An 18,737-nucleotide genomic window follows, 5' to 3' on the forward strand; every position below is an offset into this window, starting at 1 on the left:
TGTTGACTTTCTTGAATTGATTAAACTTTGAGCACAGAATCCTGTATGACACTTCGGGTGTTCGTTGATCTTTAGAAATAACCTTTAGACCTTAAGTTCTTGTGGGAGAAAAAAGTTTTGCTTAATAGGATCATCTACTTCAGAAATTTTCTAGTGCTTGACAAAAGTCATAAAATAGACAAGCACATTTCTTTTCTGAAGTACTTACAGTCCTATTAGTAATGCTTTGATTCCTACTGCTTCTTGTCCTGTTCAGTTAATTAATATCATCCTGTAGTGGAGTGGGCTTGTTCAAAAGCTGAAAACTCTTGAACTCCCCCACTGTTAGGAAATCACATTAAAATTTCTATTTGAGAATGACCTTGCTGCTTCCTTTTGTTAAGACATTAATACCACTAAACCAGTATTAGGGAGAGAATGAGTTGTGTGTCCTGCTAGTGATGATAATACTTTGTTTTACTGTTTGAATTGTGATGTTGCTTACACAAAAAGTCTCTTGGATATGATTTTACCTAATTAAGTCTGTTGATGTGATAATTAATTCAAGAAGACTCTGGCTTTGGTATTTTGAATGTGACCTTACAGTCCCTTACATCAACCAAGAGGGCTATTGATGAGAAGCCACCAGTATGAACACCAAAGGCTAAAAAGTATGAGTTTTGCCTTACACTTTGAATTACTGAAAGTGGGGCTATTGAACAGTGTTTTTCCACAAAAGCGCTATTGTGTTTCCATTATGTGGTTTCCCGTACATTCCATTAAATATATGACAGACTATTAGTGTTTCCTTGCACTTTCAGAAGGACTTTCATTTAAATAACTAATTACCCAAAAGGAAATTTCTTGATGCTTATGCTTTCTTTTGGCTATCATCAAATAGTGTCAAGATCTGGAAACTGCTGTTCTGCTGATACTGTACAAATCAGACTGATAATTAGTACACTGTTATTGCCTCTTTGGCTGTAGCTGCTTGGGGGGTGTTTCTGCCACATGAACATGCTATGTACAATGGAAGGCAGTTTTTGAGTATTTTCTGTTTTCACTAATGCTTGGGATTGCTGCAAGTGAATGGGTTTAACAAAGGCTGGTATACATTAAAGATAATGATGATAAAACCAGCTGAAATTAAAAGTGCAGAGACACTAAGTTTTATTGCTTTCTCTAGGATTTTTTGTATGATTCCTTTTAAGAATGCTGACCATGTGCTTTATTTAGTTTGAAAAGACAATCCAACAGGCCATAATCCCTTTCAGAAAGAGAGGTGTCACTTTAGGCCATTACATGCATCTTTACTCTTCTGATAATTTATCTTTATGCTCTTTCAAGTTTTGCTGTTCTCAAAGTCAGAGAGAGAAGCAGGCCCTACTGTACACAGATACTGATACATAATAAATTAATAAATACTCCCCAGAACTTTACAAATTTTCCTCCCTTGTGTTTGGGTATCAAACTATGCAGATATCAACCACAGCCCATTCATCCCATGAGCTGTCAGTAGTGTTTTCAGTCCTTTTTCTCTTTTCACTTGTTCAATCAATTTTGTTATTGTTCTGTGACTTCCCTCTCAGTCAGTCTGTATAGTTCCAATATCTGTTGAAGTCCTAGGTAGTAGCTCAGCTGTGGTTTTCAGTTTGGAGAGGAGGGAAAAAAAGTGCAGGTAGTACCTGGATTTTATGATAGCTTCATATATCTCTCCATGTGTGGCACAAAAAGGAGGTATCCTTTTTTAAATTATTTTCTTATTTCTGCCATGTTTGTGGTTCTAACTTCTTCTTCATTTGTTTCTGTGGTGTAGCTCTCAATGAATTATTGATGTTGTGGGAATAAACAATATCCTGGTTTACCAAGAAGGATTTAAAAACCTTTGAAAAAGTATAGAAAAACTTAGTTTTACATTTTACACAGTAGAATTTCAATATAAATTATTCTAGTCTTATTCTGATACCATAAGGAAATAAAACACATTTCTCCCTACCAGGGTTTCACAGGATGTCTGCTCACACTCCCTTTGTATCTAACCACATACCACATGTAAAAAGAACAAACATCTTAAACTGCAATATGTCAGCTGTTATCAGCCTTCCATGAAAAATTATCAACTACTATTCATACTTAAATTGTTATTTTGAAATAAAAGATACTTCAAGTTGCTTTACATTGTTAGTATGTAAGAGAAACTGCAGAACTCGAAACACAATTTCTGAACAGAGCTCCAACACAGTCATCCCAGATGTACAATCTCAGTGGCCCAGGCTTTCTGTCTCCTCTCAAATTATGGATATCCACCTAACACACCTTTCTACTTGAGAAGTGGAAGGCTGAATAGGAATTAAGAGGAAGTGCACAGCAGGGGCAGGTCTGGTTGGAGGTCTGGTTGGGGTTTACCTGTAGCACTTCAGTGTCCCTTCAGCTGGGCTCAGTGAGTGGGGCTTAAAGGAAGAATTCTGGAGATTCTAATTTTCTAAGATTTCTTAGAATTAGAATCTGGAGATTCTAATTTTCTAAGAATTCTGGAGATTCTAATTTTCTAGACATGGTCTATCAGCTAGACACAGGGCTGGGTCAAGTCTGATCTGTACCAGTTCTTGGGCTGCTCAGCGGAAAATCAGGTGAAAGTTGACATTTTACTGATTTTTCATGAAGTTTGAGTGGGAGTTTTTTTGCTTGTGGTTTTCATGTGTTTTCCCCTATGAGTATTATCAGAGGAAATACATATTTTCATTGATGGGTCACACTTCCTTCTATGTTCCCTGTGCATTTGGAAATAGAAGTCTCCATCTAAATGCCTTGTCTTCCTCGGATTTGGTTATCTGAGCTGTGCTTTCTCTGTGGATGCACTGCTGTGTGATCTCACAGGCTTTAGGCTTTTTTAGGTGGGATGCAGCACCATCCCACTGAAGAAGCCTCAGCTGTGGAATTTGTTTACTCTGTAATGTCAAGTGAACCAAGTCCATTGACTTTGCAGGCTTGCTAGAAAAGATTCCTTCTCTCTGAGGGGTTATAGGAAGTTGAAGTTTGTTTGCATTATGATTGAGAGCTCTTTATTTGATACTTTTTAAATATTGCAGTAAATTCTCTTATGCTGGGCATGTTTTGTACTTAAATGAGACTTCGTTGCACAGGGTCACATCATCTATTGAAAGTAGTTTCACAAAACCAAAAATCACAGCATTGTTTTAAGCAAACTGTGATTTATGGCTCTTTTAATTCAAATGGAAGAATTGGAAAGAAAATCAGAGCGATTACTTTGGTCCATTAGAACAATTCATTTAGGTATGTCTATTCTGTAAAGAAAGGGAGTCCAGGAGAGAGTGGAAGCAATGGTTTATTGACTGCCCATGCTTCTGCACTGGTAGTATCTCCTTGGCATGATTTTGGTCCTGGTGTGTAAGTGAGGTTGGTTGGTTGGCTTGTTTCTAGCTCAGGGTGAATGAAATCGTGCTCAGCCTGTGTTGCAGCACACCACGGAAGCACATTTGTGCTGTGAAACTGCGAGCATGGATTAAATGCTTTAGGCTGTCAGTGCAAGTCAAGAGAGGGTGTTTGAATGATGTCCCTACAGAGTGTGCAGGAACAGAGCTGGAGGGCTCCACAGGGCCAGGGAAGGACAAAACTGGTGTTGAGTTAATATCTTCTGCGCAGCCTCCCTGGGGTGAACTGTCCCCCAGAGTGTCATGGGAGAAGGAGAACAAGAGACACAAGATTTTGAAGGGTCAACTGCAGTAACCAAGTGGTTCATAATGTGTCTGACCAGCAGAGTGGTGCTGACAAGCAAACTGCTCCCCAGCACTGTTTTAGTTCTATCCTGTGAGATCAGGGACTGAAAGTATCTTGATTTGAATTTTCAGTTACTTGGGCTTGAATCATTTGGGTATTGTACAAAGATATTTTGCAGATTAAACTTTAAAATAAACACTTACTAGAAGGCTTCTCTGGGAAACTTCTTCCTTAACAAAACCAAAAAGCCAAACAAACAAAGAAAAAACCCACTGCCACCAACAAAAAAAACAAACCCCAAACCAACCAATCAACCAACCAAAACAACCCCCAAAACCCAAACCAAAACAATAAAACTACTTTTAAGTGGATTTTGGTTTTGGAAAATGCCTTCATTGAAATAAAGTGTGCTCATTTTCATAGTGCTTCTTCTGCTGGAATAAAATATTTAAAATACGATATTCTTAGCACATGGTTAGAAACTGATAATTATATAAATCAGCTACCTAGTTGCAGTGTATAGTGAGAATCATCACTTTGATTCACAAGCACATCAGAAAAAACAAAACAAAACAAAAAACAACCAGGTGAAAATGCTATGGAAAGATAAAATGTGAGAAGTAGTGGGTGCATGGTAGTGGTTTATTTTTAAAAAATACGACCTCTATTTGAAGTTTGATTAAAATAAGTGAGTCAGATTCTGTTAGATCTGACAGTTATAATTTTGTTATAAGCTTTCCAAATTAAAATACATTAATAACTCTTTTTTTTTCGTTTATTTATCCACCAAACCATTGCATCTGTAACTACAAGAAAAGGATGCTCATCACTGCAGAATTTCTGCAGGTTTTTAATTAGAAACATTTCCCTGTAAGCAGGTGACTGTATTCAAGGAAAAAGAGAAACCTACCTATTTGGCCATAATTCATACATTTCATGACCATTCTGTTACTTTTCTAAAGAAATAATGTGCAAAAATTATTCAGTGTAATTTCAACATCAAGAGTAAGAGCCACAATTTGTCCTGGCATTGATTATTTGAAAAGGCTTTTCATTGTCTGTAGTTATGCCTCCTTTCTGTGTTTGGATATTGAACATTGTAACCAAAACTTTCCTCCCTTCCATCCTCATTCCCACAGCAAATACCCTCAGAAGGGAAGAATGTTGTGAGTTGCATCAGGAGTTTAGTAAGTGATTCATTACTGTATGAAAAAATAATGTAATTTATGTTTGCCAGTGAAGTTGTTAATTGTATTCACAGAACTGATCTTTTGTGCAAACCAAATCCTTCTTGATAACGGCCTGTTGCAAGTTCTTGCACATCACTAGAACTAATGAAAAACAGGTGGATTCTTCCCATGCAGCAGTACCAACCAGCTGAATGAAATGTAGATAACTTGTATTAATTGTCAGAGAGGATGGTTTTTTTCCTATGGACCTTACTGGAACATTAGGATTCTCTAAAGCTGCATTTCTGAACAGACAAAGTATCATATTTTAACTATGATACCCATATTATTTTGTTTATAAAACCTGAATTTAAGTTGGCACTGTAGAGAAGAGGAAACCCTGAAGGAAATCTAACTTTTGAAACCTGATCTCTGTGTGAAAGTCTCTGTGAAACTCTGGTATAAAGATTTGAAACATTTCATTTAGAAACTCAAAGCTACATAGGTAAGTTTTAGTTTGTTTTTTGGTTTTGGGTTTTTTTTTAATTTTGTGGTGTCACATTTTTCAAGACTCAATTTATCTTTCACAAAAATGAATGAGATAGCAGTATTAAAGAATCATGAGCTGTGTTTACTGAGTATTCCATTTATGAACTAAATGATCTGCTTAATATTGTGATTTATTACTAATTTGATAGTTCTCTTTAATTAATAGGAGGGGTTTTTTTGTGTGTCAGTGATACTGGTTTCAATCTACGTGTGCAGTGCTCCACAGAAGGGGACTTGGAGGTAGAGTAGGACACTATCTGGCTTGTGCTCCTTTTTCATGGAGGTGCCAGCAAAGTTCAGACTGCCCTCTTTTCTGGGCAGAATGAATAGAAGGCTGGGAAAACAGATTGGCATGATGAAAATTTTTCAAGGACAGAATTACTTGTATCTAAGCCAGCTGAGAGTTTTGAAATGCGCATATCTTTGCGAATCAGACTATGCAGAGTGGTCCAAATATAATATTTGTATCTAATGTCATTGTAACAGAGCTCAAAGATGGTCTCTCTGTAACACAGCATATTAAAAAAATGACCCAATACGAAGTGGAATTTATGATGTTAGTCTTTCCAAGCCCAGCCAGTTTTAATTTTGGTTCTTCATTTTTCCTTGATTCACTCAAGTTCTGTGCAGCCTCAAAAGACAAGGTGAATTAAAGAATAAAGTAATAGAACATGGATAATAAAATAATAGAGCATTTCAAGTATTTACATTTTCTAGTTTATATATTTTGAATTTTAAACCAGTCTTTCATCATGTCACTGCTAAAAATGTATTCCTAAAATGGTAAAGAAGAGTTGGTAGATTGAATAAATATTTTCATACATATGATCTTTAGTCTGAGAAGAAGAAGGAGGAAGTTGTGGGATGTGGAGTTTCTTAATTGATGGAAATAGACTGTGTGTATTTTGGAGCATATTTAATTTTTATTGCAAATGTAGGCTTCTGTGTGCTTTCATATGCATGGTTGTGTGGATCATGACTGATCTCGAATTGCCTCTTGTGGGTGACACTGTGGGTTCTGGCTGAGAAGCAATGTTGCTGCTCGAGTGCATTGACAAGCAGCAGTATCATAAAGGATGGGTCAGCTCTGAGCTCTGAGCTCTGATCTCCATGTAGGTGGCACACAGTGGGCCATCAACTCACATCAAAATACACATTTATATATGAATTTTAGAAACAACTTGCAGAAATCTCCAGATCTTACTAACATTGCAGTATTTTAACTTTGCTACATCAGTACTTATTCTGTTTTCCTGTGGATCAGTGTTACCTGTTGTCACATTTGCACCTAGAGTTGAGATTTTATGTGGTTGGTGTGTGCTGGGGCAAAGCACTTTCTCTTCACATACAACAGGAAATGCTAAGAGCAGCACAAGTTAAGATAGTCTCATGTAACGGATTGTTTAAAAACTTTACAAAAATAAAAAATTGGTCAGAAAAATCTCAAGTTTGTGAGTTAAAGTATAAAATTTCTTTTAAATTTTTTGTCTATTTTCTATCTTATTGCAAGCTTCATGTCTTATTTTGAAATGTACCTTTGTGCACTAGAGAAGTATAATTTATTGTAAATGCTACACTGAAAGACTCATTTCTCAGGCAGTTGGAATTAGATCTTTTCAGAGACAAATGTTTCTTATGCACATTGCATAATCATTAGATTAAAACCCCAATTTCTCAAGCTTCTAAAACAAACTGCATTTCTTTTGCATATTGAAAGGTTTAAGGGGTGACATCTTCAGAACAAGTGCATGTTCATATTGTATTGCTTCTGAAATAGCTGGGAAAACACAGTGAGGGAAAATCACTACAGTAGAAATAACCACTTGTGAAATGAACATAAAGAGGAAGAATAAACAACTTTTTCAATGGCTTGCATGCAGGGCTAGTTTGCAAGTGTATGTGATGGTGGTGGTGCTTGATGTGTCAGACATAGCTTAATTGCTGAATCTCTACTATGCTGAGGTTGCAACAGAAAAAATATTTTTGGACTTGTCTTTGTCTCTGCTATAGAAAATTAAATACTTCGTGTATATATGTGAGCTATCCATGGTATGATTGCTTGTCCTTCCCTGCTTCAGCAGCCACTGCAAAGTGATTTTATTGTCCTCTAATCTACTGGAACACTTTTTAACGTGTCTTTTGCTTTACCAGCCTATTTGTTGGGAAGCCCAACAAGTACCTTTGTTGTAATTTAGAATCTGCTAGTGAAGTGTGGGCATTTAGCAGTGGTAGAATTTTCAAGCTGGAGTCAAAATTCATTTCTTGACACATTTCTTGACTGTGCTTTTATTTAATAAAGAAGAAACTATGCACTTTGGGAAATGGTAATCTTTATTTACTGCTATGATGGGAAAATGCAAATGAAGCAGTGAAGTTTGTGATTAGTATTTTACAGAGCAGTCACTTACTATAATTATATGTTTTACTTCAGTGGAATTATCATGTTCTATTAACCAGATTATTTCCTGACTTCTTGTAGGATTCTGAGTAACAACAAGATCTTGTGGCTGAAGAATGGCTCTTTCTTTGGGCTGAGATCCCTGGAGAGACTGTGAGTAACTGATCAGCCTTGCTCCACCTTCAATTTAAAAGCCTTTGTACTTTAAATATAGAAACAAACATCAGATAATGAAGTTGAGATGTTCTGAACTGTATTGCACAGTAGAGTTTCTAGGCAGTCATCAAGTTAAGAAACAGCATAAAAATGAGTGCATGGGGATGGACATGGAAAATACAGGAAAGCACTGCCATCAATTTGGAACTAAAATAAACATCCAGTCAAAGGCTTGTACTGCACTATGTGCACTATCACAGCAAAGACTGGGATATGTAATGGTAACACTAATATACCTGACATGGAGTTTGGGTTATTTAACTCCTTGGTCTCCTGTACTTCCATTTTAGTTCTATACTAATTTTAGTTTTTTCTATATTTTAATTATAATATCAACAAATTGGACAGCATTTATCACAGGAGCAAACAATGACAAAGCTCCATGGCCATGTATTTCTAGCCAATATTTGGAGAGGGGAAGAGGAGCTCAGGAGCAGCTAATGAGTTAGGAAGAAAACATTTGGAAATTTCAATGGAAATAAATAAGTAGTAACAGCTTTAGTATAATAACACTACTTTCTGTATATATAGGTCAGTCATTTGAGAATAATCGTGAACAAGTCTAAAAGGCTGTTTTTTATATCTATGGCAGTTCATGGTGCCACTACATCTAAAAGGAGTAATTATATCATGCCCATCTTGCAATATCTCCTGCAGCTTAAGCTAAATTACTTTTATACTGCTTTGTAAGAATAGCTTTATTATGTAGAACTGTTGATATGAAATTGTTGCTACATTCATGGATGCATGAATGTATTCAGCATGGTGTGAATATTTCCATATGCAAAGAAGTTACATATTAAAATCAACCTTAGCTAATAGTTTTACTATAGATGTGTGTGATACGCATGCTGTTTATGGTTGTGGAATAAAGGGGGTAAGTATACCATACTGAGATGTTTGAATATCCTAAATGTGGTTTAAAAATAAACAACTTATTTCAAGGTCTCCAGCAATCCCTTAAGCGCCTTGAAGGGTTTGGATAAAGTGACTGGCAGAACATTTATGCTAAGTAATGTTATATTTTCTCTGCATATAGTTACAGTTATATCAAATACTTTCTTTAATGTTAAATATTAATATATTACATTATATGAATATAAAATAGTATGGAATGGAGAGTGGTGTATTATTCACTAACTGGTTTAATATTAGGTTTAACCAAGATACGAGGTTTGTAAAAAAGTCTACAAATATTTTAGACAAAACTATTTAGAGCACAGGATAGGATTACAAATTTACCGCAAGAAGGGAAATTAGTAAATTAAATTCTTATGTAATGTAAGTAAATGTAAGTAACGTAGTGTTTAGAACTGAAGGAAAATATTTCCTCTTTTTTTAAGGTTTAATTTACATTGGGGAATTTTACTGAACATGTACTTTTAAGAGTTTTGTTAGTTAACTAGTGAGAGAAATACTTCAACCTGAAAAGAGATTACAAACAAAACTAAGAACAGTGAGAAAACAGAAAAAATGCCTTAGGTGTGTAGCCTCAAGTACCACCACAATCTAAACCTTTTTCATTTTCCTGTACTGATTTTTCACAACAGTACAGATAAAATTAGTATCATCTCCTCTGTTCATAATTCTGTTTGGCTGTGGAGTGAATATGAAATCCATGAGTGGTCCATGAATCGAAGACTGGAATTCAAGTGATGACATTCTCATGGTTCAGCCACTCTGTTTCTGTTTCATTTGGGGCCACTCTGGCCCCATATGCTTCTTATCAATATCTGTGAAGTCCCAGTTTCAGCTGGAGGGGTGAGAACAGCTGGAATAGTCTACTGGGAGGTGAGTGTGAATGAGTTACAGCTGGTTGAGTGCTCCTAGCCCTTGGACAAAGGTTTCCTCAGCTTTGCCTTTTCCACGGAATCTAATTCCGAGCAGCACTTCAGGTGCTTAAAATGGAGAACTATGGCAGCAACTACTGTTGATATTCATAGCTTATCAAAATGGACCAAGAACTTTCATTCCTTGCTTGAAAGAAAGTACTGTAGCAGGAAAATCCAGCTTCCTTTAAAATAATGTTAAGTTTACAAGATTGGGTGCTTAGGAACATGGGTGTTCTGGAGTTAAGAATTACTCATTTAATTTGGCTTTGCGCTCCTTGTGGTTCTGTTCAGAACAAAAAATAATGTGAATGCCACAGAGGAAAGAATCATGTAAGTCAGTAATTTTTTTTTTTTTTTTTTTTTTACAATTGTCATGAGATCATGAGCTAGAAGAGTGTTAGCTTACATGGAGAGTGAAATCATTCAATGTCAAACCAGAAAACTTTAGAGAAGTAGAATTTAAGTGGAGCTGAATGACTTGTGTATTCTGGCTCCTCCTTACCCTGGAGTGCTTAAACCCTTTATTTTGAGTAAAGAATGGTCTGAAGCCCTACTCCAATAAGTGAGTGACACCTTTCCCCCGTTATTTTATTTGTCAACGCATGCCACAACAGGAATTGGGTTATAGAAGTGTCAGTCTTCTCAGGTTCTGGTGATTTCTCAAGAGCATGTTACACAAGTGAGGTACCTCACTGACCAGTTGTCTCAAAGTGGGAATCTCATTTTATCAAGCAAATCAAGAAAGAAAAGTTATTTCCCCCTTAACTGTCCATTTTAAGAGTCAGACAAAGTTGATTTCTCTAAAACTAAGACTATTGTAGAATTCTAATATTAGGCATGAAATACTTTTCTTTTTACAAAATGCTTTTCAGAAAATTGCAATGCATGAAATAACAAGGTTACCATTTCATATTTTCACAAACTGTGTTGCTGCTATAGGAAACCTGATACTAGGTTTTCAGGGGATACAACCAACAAGCCAGGGAAAAATATGTTTGGGGATACAGTTATTTCCTGTTTAATAATGGAAAGATAATACTATATTTATATGAATCCATTAATATTAAAAGTGAAATGTAATAATGTCTAGTAAAATGATATAATAGAGATCAAAATACATGTATGAAATATTAATATTTTCACTGGGCATTTTGTGAAAATGTTTTGAAAAACACTGCTTACAAAAGGTGCACTTTCTGTTTTATGTATGTGTATGAACAGTGACTCATGAGTGATCCGTAGAGAAATACCTCTCCACAGTTACAGTTTTCTGAAATTAAGAATTGCTGCCATGTACTGGTTTGGAAAGGTTGGCTCACAAATGTGCCATGGCATCTGGATTGTGATGTGCCTCTGTGCCACTGAGCTTATGCTGTAGTACTAACAAGAGGCGTTAAGAAGTGAAGATCATAACTTAAATACCATGAGAGAATAAAAACTTTCTGTAAACTTAGATATTATGTGGTGTCCAGTTATAAAGTCCTTGAGTTGGAATAAAATCAGAAGTGTAGGTAAGAATATAAATAAGCTTTTTTGAAGCAAATGTGGTAAAGGAACTGTTTGTTAAAACACAAAGAGCTGTGTGGAATTTAACCAGAAAAGATCTACAGGCCATAAATTATATAAATGAGAATGCACACCTTGAACCCATTTCTGTAATACACCCTGTGGAGATGGCTGCCTTCACATTCAGGAGGCTGAGAATTCGGTTTGGATCTGAAGCTCGGGGCAGAGACTTGACAGCTTGTAATGATTTCAGTTCCAGTGCCTTCCCTGTCTGCAGTCAGCATCCTGTCTTCCCAGGAGATGCATTGATCTGAGCAGAAAAGCATCAGTTACCACAGACGTTTAAATAAGTTTTTTCCTGTGCTCTGGATACTATAAAAGAAAGGCATGTTGGACTTTCAAAGCCATGAAAGAGTGAGGTAGCCTTTTCAAGTAAGTTTTAGCAATCTGAAAGCTCTCATTTTGTTAAAATATTTGGAGGGATCTGAACGACAGAATTGTCTATGCAATTTGATGGTGTATTCCATAAATTTGATTGCTATTCCATAAATTGGAACAATATATTCAATTAAAAAAACCTGTGACAGTTTGCTTCTTTAAGAATTATCTGTACTTATTTATTTTTATCTCCTGGGCAGGGGGGTTAAGCATGCTATTACCCAAAGAATCACAGGCTAGTGCAGGTTACCAAGTTATTTGCAGATGCCTTACCTGGGCAATATGGGATATGGATGCTGCTCCAAAGACATCAACATCTCCCAACAGTGTGCAGCAAAGTTACAGTATTAGTAACAGCTGTGGCAAGTCTTTCTATGCCTGACAATATTTGGCCAGCCATGGTACATGGGATGCTTCTGGGGGCAGAGAGTGAGGTGGTTGGGCCAGGTGCTCCAGCTGTGCTGGACCTAAAGCCAAGATCCAGACTAGGGAAATAAATCTTGTGCCCTCATCCTGGTGCAAGCTGGCACAAACCAATATGTACTTCAGCTGTTATCCACTTGCTAATTTTCTTACTTTGCACAGCAGCCACTGCACCACAGTTACCTGGACAGCCCCTGCCCTAAGCAATCCCCCACATCACCTCTCACTGGGGCAGAGCTGCTGTGGGCTGTGGGCTTCTGGTGCTGCGGGATTGGTTGTGTGCTTGGCACTTTCAGAAGTGGGTGCATGAAGTTGCTCTCTCTGTTTCATAACCAAACACACTTCTCCATGAGGTTTATAGGAGCATTATACCTCTGAGACTGTTGCTCCTTTGTCCCAGTGACTGGAACTGTAATGGGTTCAGAAGCTATTGGGAGGGAACCAGCAAATAAAAATAAAGAAACATACACAAACAGACCATGGTTGCATAAGCAGTTTCCTTGGGAAATCAGGATGAAAGATCACTAAGCAAGATTACACATATTTTTCAAAGTTGAACCAGAAGAAAAGCATGCCAGGCACTAATAATGCAGCAGTGACTGTTTTACAGAAACTGTCTTTGTTACATTTTCTACACAAAGAAAAATAATACTAAAGTAGCAGTAAGAATTTAGCATTGAATGTATTTTTTTTGCTTTAACTTTATTTTATTAGTGCTATGGTCATACTCAACCAGGTCTCGTTTAGATTGTGTTTACTTCTATTAAGAGCTGCTGTAGCTTAAAGTTCCAGTCGTGTCAGTGCTGCACAGCCACATGTTGGCCTCAGTTATTATCAGACAAGATTGCCTAAAAGCTACTTCCAGTAGATTTCCCTGGGACACTCTGAGTGATATGTTGTGGTGTGCAATTGAAGTAATAACACATTAACTTGAGGGATGAAAAGGGCTAGAAAGACAAGCATAACAAATTAGACCATAGAAAAAACATGTTGCTACGCAGTTGTTACAAAAATATGATATTTAGAAGTTCTTCAGCTAAATTCAAGTGATGGAAGCATAAAATAGAAAGGTTTGACATTTTTAAACATGCAATTTACATTTTCTAAATTACTGTCCCCTTTACTTTTTCCCTGCCTGTACATTTGAAATGTGCACACACACACACACACACAAAGAAACAGATGTTCTTCCTAGGTACTGTGAAGGACTGGAAATATACTCAAAGAAATTGTTAAACAATTTTACTTTCAATACATTGCGTATGGCATCTTTAAAGTTAGAAACTTCATAGACTAAATTTAGAAATATGTGTTCTTTTTTGGATTGTTGTAAAAATAGAAAAATACTAGTTATTATGAGCTAATTGTATTTCAGACTGACAGCCAGGATCCAGCTGTGCAACGTTTTTAGCGTTTTGTTTTTCCTTGAAGATCTTGCAGCTGAGTGTGCCCCTAACTTTGTGCAAGCACTTTTAACAGAAGATAAATGAATAATCTTTGAGACTTCAAATGCCACTGAGCTGTGTGTTTAGAGAAATGGCTGTGGTGGAACTCAAGGAAAGGGCAATTTAAAAATCAGTTTCTTAGGGCTGTTTGTTGTGTAAATAGTCATACTGTGAATAAAACCATTCTGTTTTATCTAGTTTTTGTATTTGGAGAAATACGGAGAAAGAAAACTCTATGCAAACTCCTTTCAAGTAGCTAAAGTTTTCTTGCCACTTTTTCTTGCATTTCAAATCTTGCTTGGCTTTAGTAAATTCTCTAGGTCTATTGATAATGATAATAAATAAGTTATTTCTTTATTCTCAAAGAACAAAAGTACAGGTCCCGCAATCATTATTTTTTCTTGTTTAATAATATGTCTAGGACACCTGAAGAAGTCTAAGCAGATTTCCATGTAAAACTTCTTACTGTGTTGGCTTGTAATTTTTGCAAAAGCTCATTGTGCTGCATTACTGTTTGAAGTGATTGATCATATTCTGGTAGATGCAGAAGGATGGGAATAGTCATGGAGAAAGATTTTTCTCCAGGAGCAAGACTGTGCTTTGTGCCCTTACTCTAAACTTGACTGAAGACAATTCATGTTCCTCTTGGCAGTCATTGAACTTTGAGTTACACTTTTGGTTTCAGTGTCAGATGAAGAGATTATCTTTTTAATAATGATGATGCCAGTGTTTGCATGCAGCAGGAGAGTTCTCTTTGTCAGTCCTAAATGCAGCTGATGTAGCTGGCAGGTTGTTATTAATTGATAGATTAATTGATAGGTATGTTTGCCTGCAATATAGTCTGTACAAAGGCAGTTGTAAATACAGAGCTTAACAGAGCAAAGTTCTGAAAATTCATGAATTCCTGAAGTTAAGGTACCTGTTCATTCAGAGACACATCTATTGCAGATAGTTGATTTGAAGAGCTGGAGATACTCAGGAGATAAAGAGCTTTACAAATCCTGGAAGGGGAAACAAACCCAGTGAACGTAGGCAGTGGACAGGTCAGAAAGAGGAAAGAAAATAGTTATGCCTATAATAATAATTTATCACCTAAAATTAGAAGAGCTTTTTGTGAAATTAATCGTTTTTAAGGCTCATCCTGGAGCATGGAGAGAAGCAATTTCTAGCAAGAAAATGAATGTTAAGCTAGTAAATTTTACTGTATTCTTCAGGGTTTAATACACAGAGCTCCTTAGCCATCTCATTTTTTCATTGGTAGTAGATGCCACGGTCAGCTGCTGCAAGATTTTTTGGGGGCTTTTATCATATCCCTGGGTTAGAACCAGATTCCTTACCCATCCTGGGGCTCCTTCTGCATCTCCTGAGGCCAGTCAGTCTTTGTGGTTGCTGCAGCCCAGGGGTTTTGCCTCTTTTTGGTGCTTGGTTCTCTGTCATTGTGATAATTTTGGTCATGTTACTCACTGATGTCAGTGTCACATATATTCTGGTACAGACAGAAGATGGAGATGTTCACTTAAATGAATGTGCTCTTTAAATATCCAGCTTCATGTACCTGTCAATGAAGTTTGTAACATCGAATTGAATTACTGAAAAATAATTAAATGCATGTCAAAAAAAGAGTATTTTTTTCCATATAATCAATTTAGCTCTATAAAATACAATTTCTATAAAACCATTTTAATATTTTAAAATTTTAATGGCATGGGTTAGTGAGATTGGTATGAGCCTGGTATGAGACTGAAAGGAGATACAAAAATGATCCTTGTAACAGGAGAATACCTTCAGTTCCTCACTGCCAATGTTTTTTTTTAGCATCCAATAAGAGTTCCTCATTAACATTTACAACATTTGAATTGTGTCTTGTAAATCATGTAAACCCACAAATTTAGTTACTGCAAATAACATTTAATGTTACAATGAGAAGCTTCCCCTATCACTTAATTAACTAGAATAATCTTAATATTTTTAACTGACAGTTTAAGTTGAACAAAGTTTTTATTTGACCATGTTTATTCACTGACAGATTTCTTTTGTCATTACTTGACTCTGGAAGATCTTACATTCTGGAAGATCTTACATTCAATTAGAAATAGAGCTTTTTAGCTTCTATGTCTTTTACTTGAAAACAATTAATCCTTCTTAATCATAAAGGACTTGTATAAATAGAGAATTTTATGCATGCTGTAGAAAATGCATAATGGTTAGGTAATACAATATTTATGTGTTGATGTTAAACAAGAGTCTTTTGAAAGAAAAAATCTGTGAAAGGAGAGGCTTTTATTTGAGAAAAATTATTGGAAATCAGGGACTGTCTTATTTTAAAGTGCATTTAGATTTTCATTCAATTTTTGTCTTGTCATTTGATGTCTCTCTACCTCTCCATTTTTTTTTAAATCTGTATTGCTTATTTAATATTTCCAAATCTAGTAATACTCGGAGATCTCAGCCTACCAGGAGAGAGAAAACAAGAAAAAATATATTGATGTTTGTGTAATGCCAATTATTTTACATTTCTACCTTGTGTGGAGTCATTTACATACATTTCTGCCGTGGCTGGGAAGAAGCCTGAATGGGCACAAATACACAAGTGCTGACAGAGGATACTGGTGCTTGTTGAAAATACCTGCCTGGTAGGAGCAAAAAGCAACAGCAGACCTAAGGAACCTTGGAAAATATCATGGATCCGGACTTGGACAAGCCACTGTTGTTCCTCACTGTTGGTAAAGGAGTACAGGGTGAATTGCTTTTCAAAGTAAGTATCATTTTGCTGCAGGCAGTGTTTTAATGAATTGCACAGAAGGAGGAAAGCAAATTTTCTATCATTGCATAGAAATTTCGAGAAACCAGAAAAGGAGGAACAGAGGCAGGATCAATGTCACAAGTCAAACTGGGCAAACAGTTAAAAATAGCCTTTTTATTTTAATTCTGTGGTCTTTTATAGATCTCTTTATTCCATCCTATGACTAAATAGGTTGCTTATTTAGTAGTGCAAAAGCTGAGTACGTCCATTTTTTGAAACTGCCCTCCCAAAAAGCAAGTAAAAAACATCAACCAAAAAACCAACCTCCCCAAACTCTCTAAATGCCAGAACCCATTATGTTCTAGTGTGCAGTGCTAGAGATCTAGCATTCTATCAGGAATTGTAAAACTTTTGCTATTCTTAATATGACTGTCAGAAACAGAGGAGTTAGAAATTAAAAGTAAAATTACATTACCCTCTTTCTAACAGGCTGTACATACTGTAAGTCTTACAACCATGAAGTATCTATGAAAGCACTTGTAATGCACTGTGACAGAAAGGTAATGCATTTCTTTCCTCTATTCATTTGTTATTTAGCAGTGCAAAGTCACAATACAGACTGTTAGACCTCACATACATTATATTTTAGAGGATGAGACAACAGGAAAATACCCTGCATGTGTATTGCTGCAGAGCTGCTATGCTGTAATGTGCAAAAAAAACCCAGTAATTCTAAAAAGAGAGGATGTTTCCTTTGGGATATTACAGTGCTGTTTAAAAATAGCAGTAATTAACACTGAGAAACAGGTTAGTAAATCAATCCCATTGTTCTAGTGTAAGGGTCCAGAAACAAGTGTGTTTCCCATCTTTTCTTTATACCTTAAGCCTGTTGTTTTTTGCTTCCCAAACTGCCACGTTCATTTCTCTGGTTGTGTGGTATACTTGTTTCCCTCTGCTAGATTCAGCATGGGCTACCAGGCCATGTCTTTGCTCTTAATGCCATGGTTTATGATGGGATCTAAGAGCTGCTCTACACTGCCTTCCGTGGCAGGCCTGATGGGCACTTCTGTCAATCTGCATGTGCTGCTGAGATTACATTCCTCAGTTCTGGCATCAAACTCAGGTGTCAGCTTGGGGACAAACTTGCCAACTGCTGGCATGGCTGTGGTAGAGCACTGGTATTTCAGATGTCAGAGCTCTGCCAGGCTGCACTGATGGATTTTTGAGTGTAATTATTTGTATTTTTTTCCCCATCAAAACAGATTTCTGTTGGAAATGTGAGCACGGCAAAATAAAAATGTTCAGTGGGGGACACAGCAGCTTGACAGGACAGTATTTGTCATAGACACCAGTATTTAATTTCAACTGCTTTATCATTGCAAAGTACACAATCTCTTTTGATTGATAAAGCTGAACTATACCTCTTAGGACCGATGCAAGCTGTGTTTCTATAAAGAAAAGCACACTCGTTGAAAAAGTTGGAAAAACAGAAATGTGGCTTAAGGGCAGTTTGTATGAAGTCAGAGAGAAGCATGCTGGGAACCCAAGCTGATAAAAATTAGTGTTAGTTCATCAGCAACTGAGCTACTCTTGTGAAGGGAAGTGTGAGGTAAATTGGTAGCTGAATCCTTTTAATTCAGTTTTGCTTCCTCATCTGTAGGCTATTGGCAGAAAAACCTCAGACTCCAGAAAGTACTATATTTAGTTGTATTGAGATGCAACATGATCTTTAGCATGTTTGCTGTCAAGCAGACCAAAAAGTTGCCTCACCTGGTGGTATCCATACATAAAAAGTGAGAGAACTCAAGTTCTGACTAGGAACATCTCAACATCATGGTGGTGTTGGGTAAAAGTCAGTATCCAAAGAGCTCCAAACTCAATCCTTCCCTCCCAGACGGTTTGCTGGGCCTTACTGGTAACTTTTCCTTTTGTGTCTCTGACTTGATATAAATTGATGGACATTTCTCATTTGCTTACTTTAAAGGACAAACTCCCAATGTATATAAGTTATTGTCTGCCAGAAGTGCGTGTCTGGGGACTAGCCTGTCAGGTCTCTCGTGAAAACATGCTTTTACTCATTCATATCATGCTGGTCTGTAAATGCTCCAAGGGTACCAATGACCCTGGGAGCTTGCTGCCCTCAAAACTTCTGGGGATGCCTGCAGAAAGCACAGCTTGTTCTCTGACACTTGTGCTTCACCAATAATCTCTGAGAAGGCAAAATAAAATAAAAAAAAAAAAGGAAAGTGAATAGAATTGAAAAGAAATAGAGGCAAGGGCTATGTTTTATGCCAGTTGAGT

At 36.6% G+C, this 18,737-nt stretch overlaps 1 protein-coding gene across 1 annotated transcript in view; it reads left to right on the plus strand.

The window, feature by feature from the left end:
- LOC146435284 (adhesion G protein-coupled receptor A3-like) overlaps positions 1-18,737 on the plus strand; it is a 256,900-nt gene that overhangs the window by 34,257 nt on the left and 203,906 nt on the right. The window contains exon 2 of the mRNA XM_085065134.1: positions 7,915-7,986. Coding sequence (XP_084921260.1) covers positions 7,915-7,986 — 72 coding nt within the window. The remainder of the gene's footprint in view (positions 1-7,914; positions 7,987-18,737) is intronic.

This window comes from Lichenostomus cassidix, chromosome 6 (genome assembly GCF_008360975.1).
Source record: "Lichenostomus cassidix isolate B80296 chromosome 6, HeHo_3.0, whole genome shotgun sequence".
NCBI classification, from domain to species: domain Eukaryota; kingdom Metazoa; phylum Chordata; class Aves; order Passeriformes; family Meliphagidae; genus Lichenostomus; species Lichenostomus cassidix.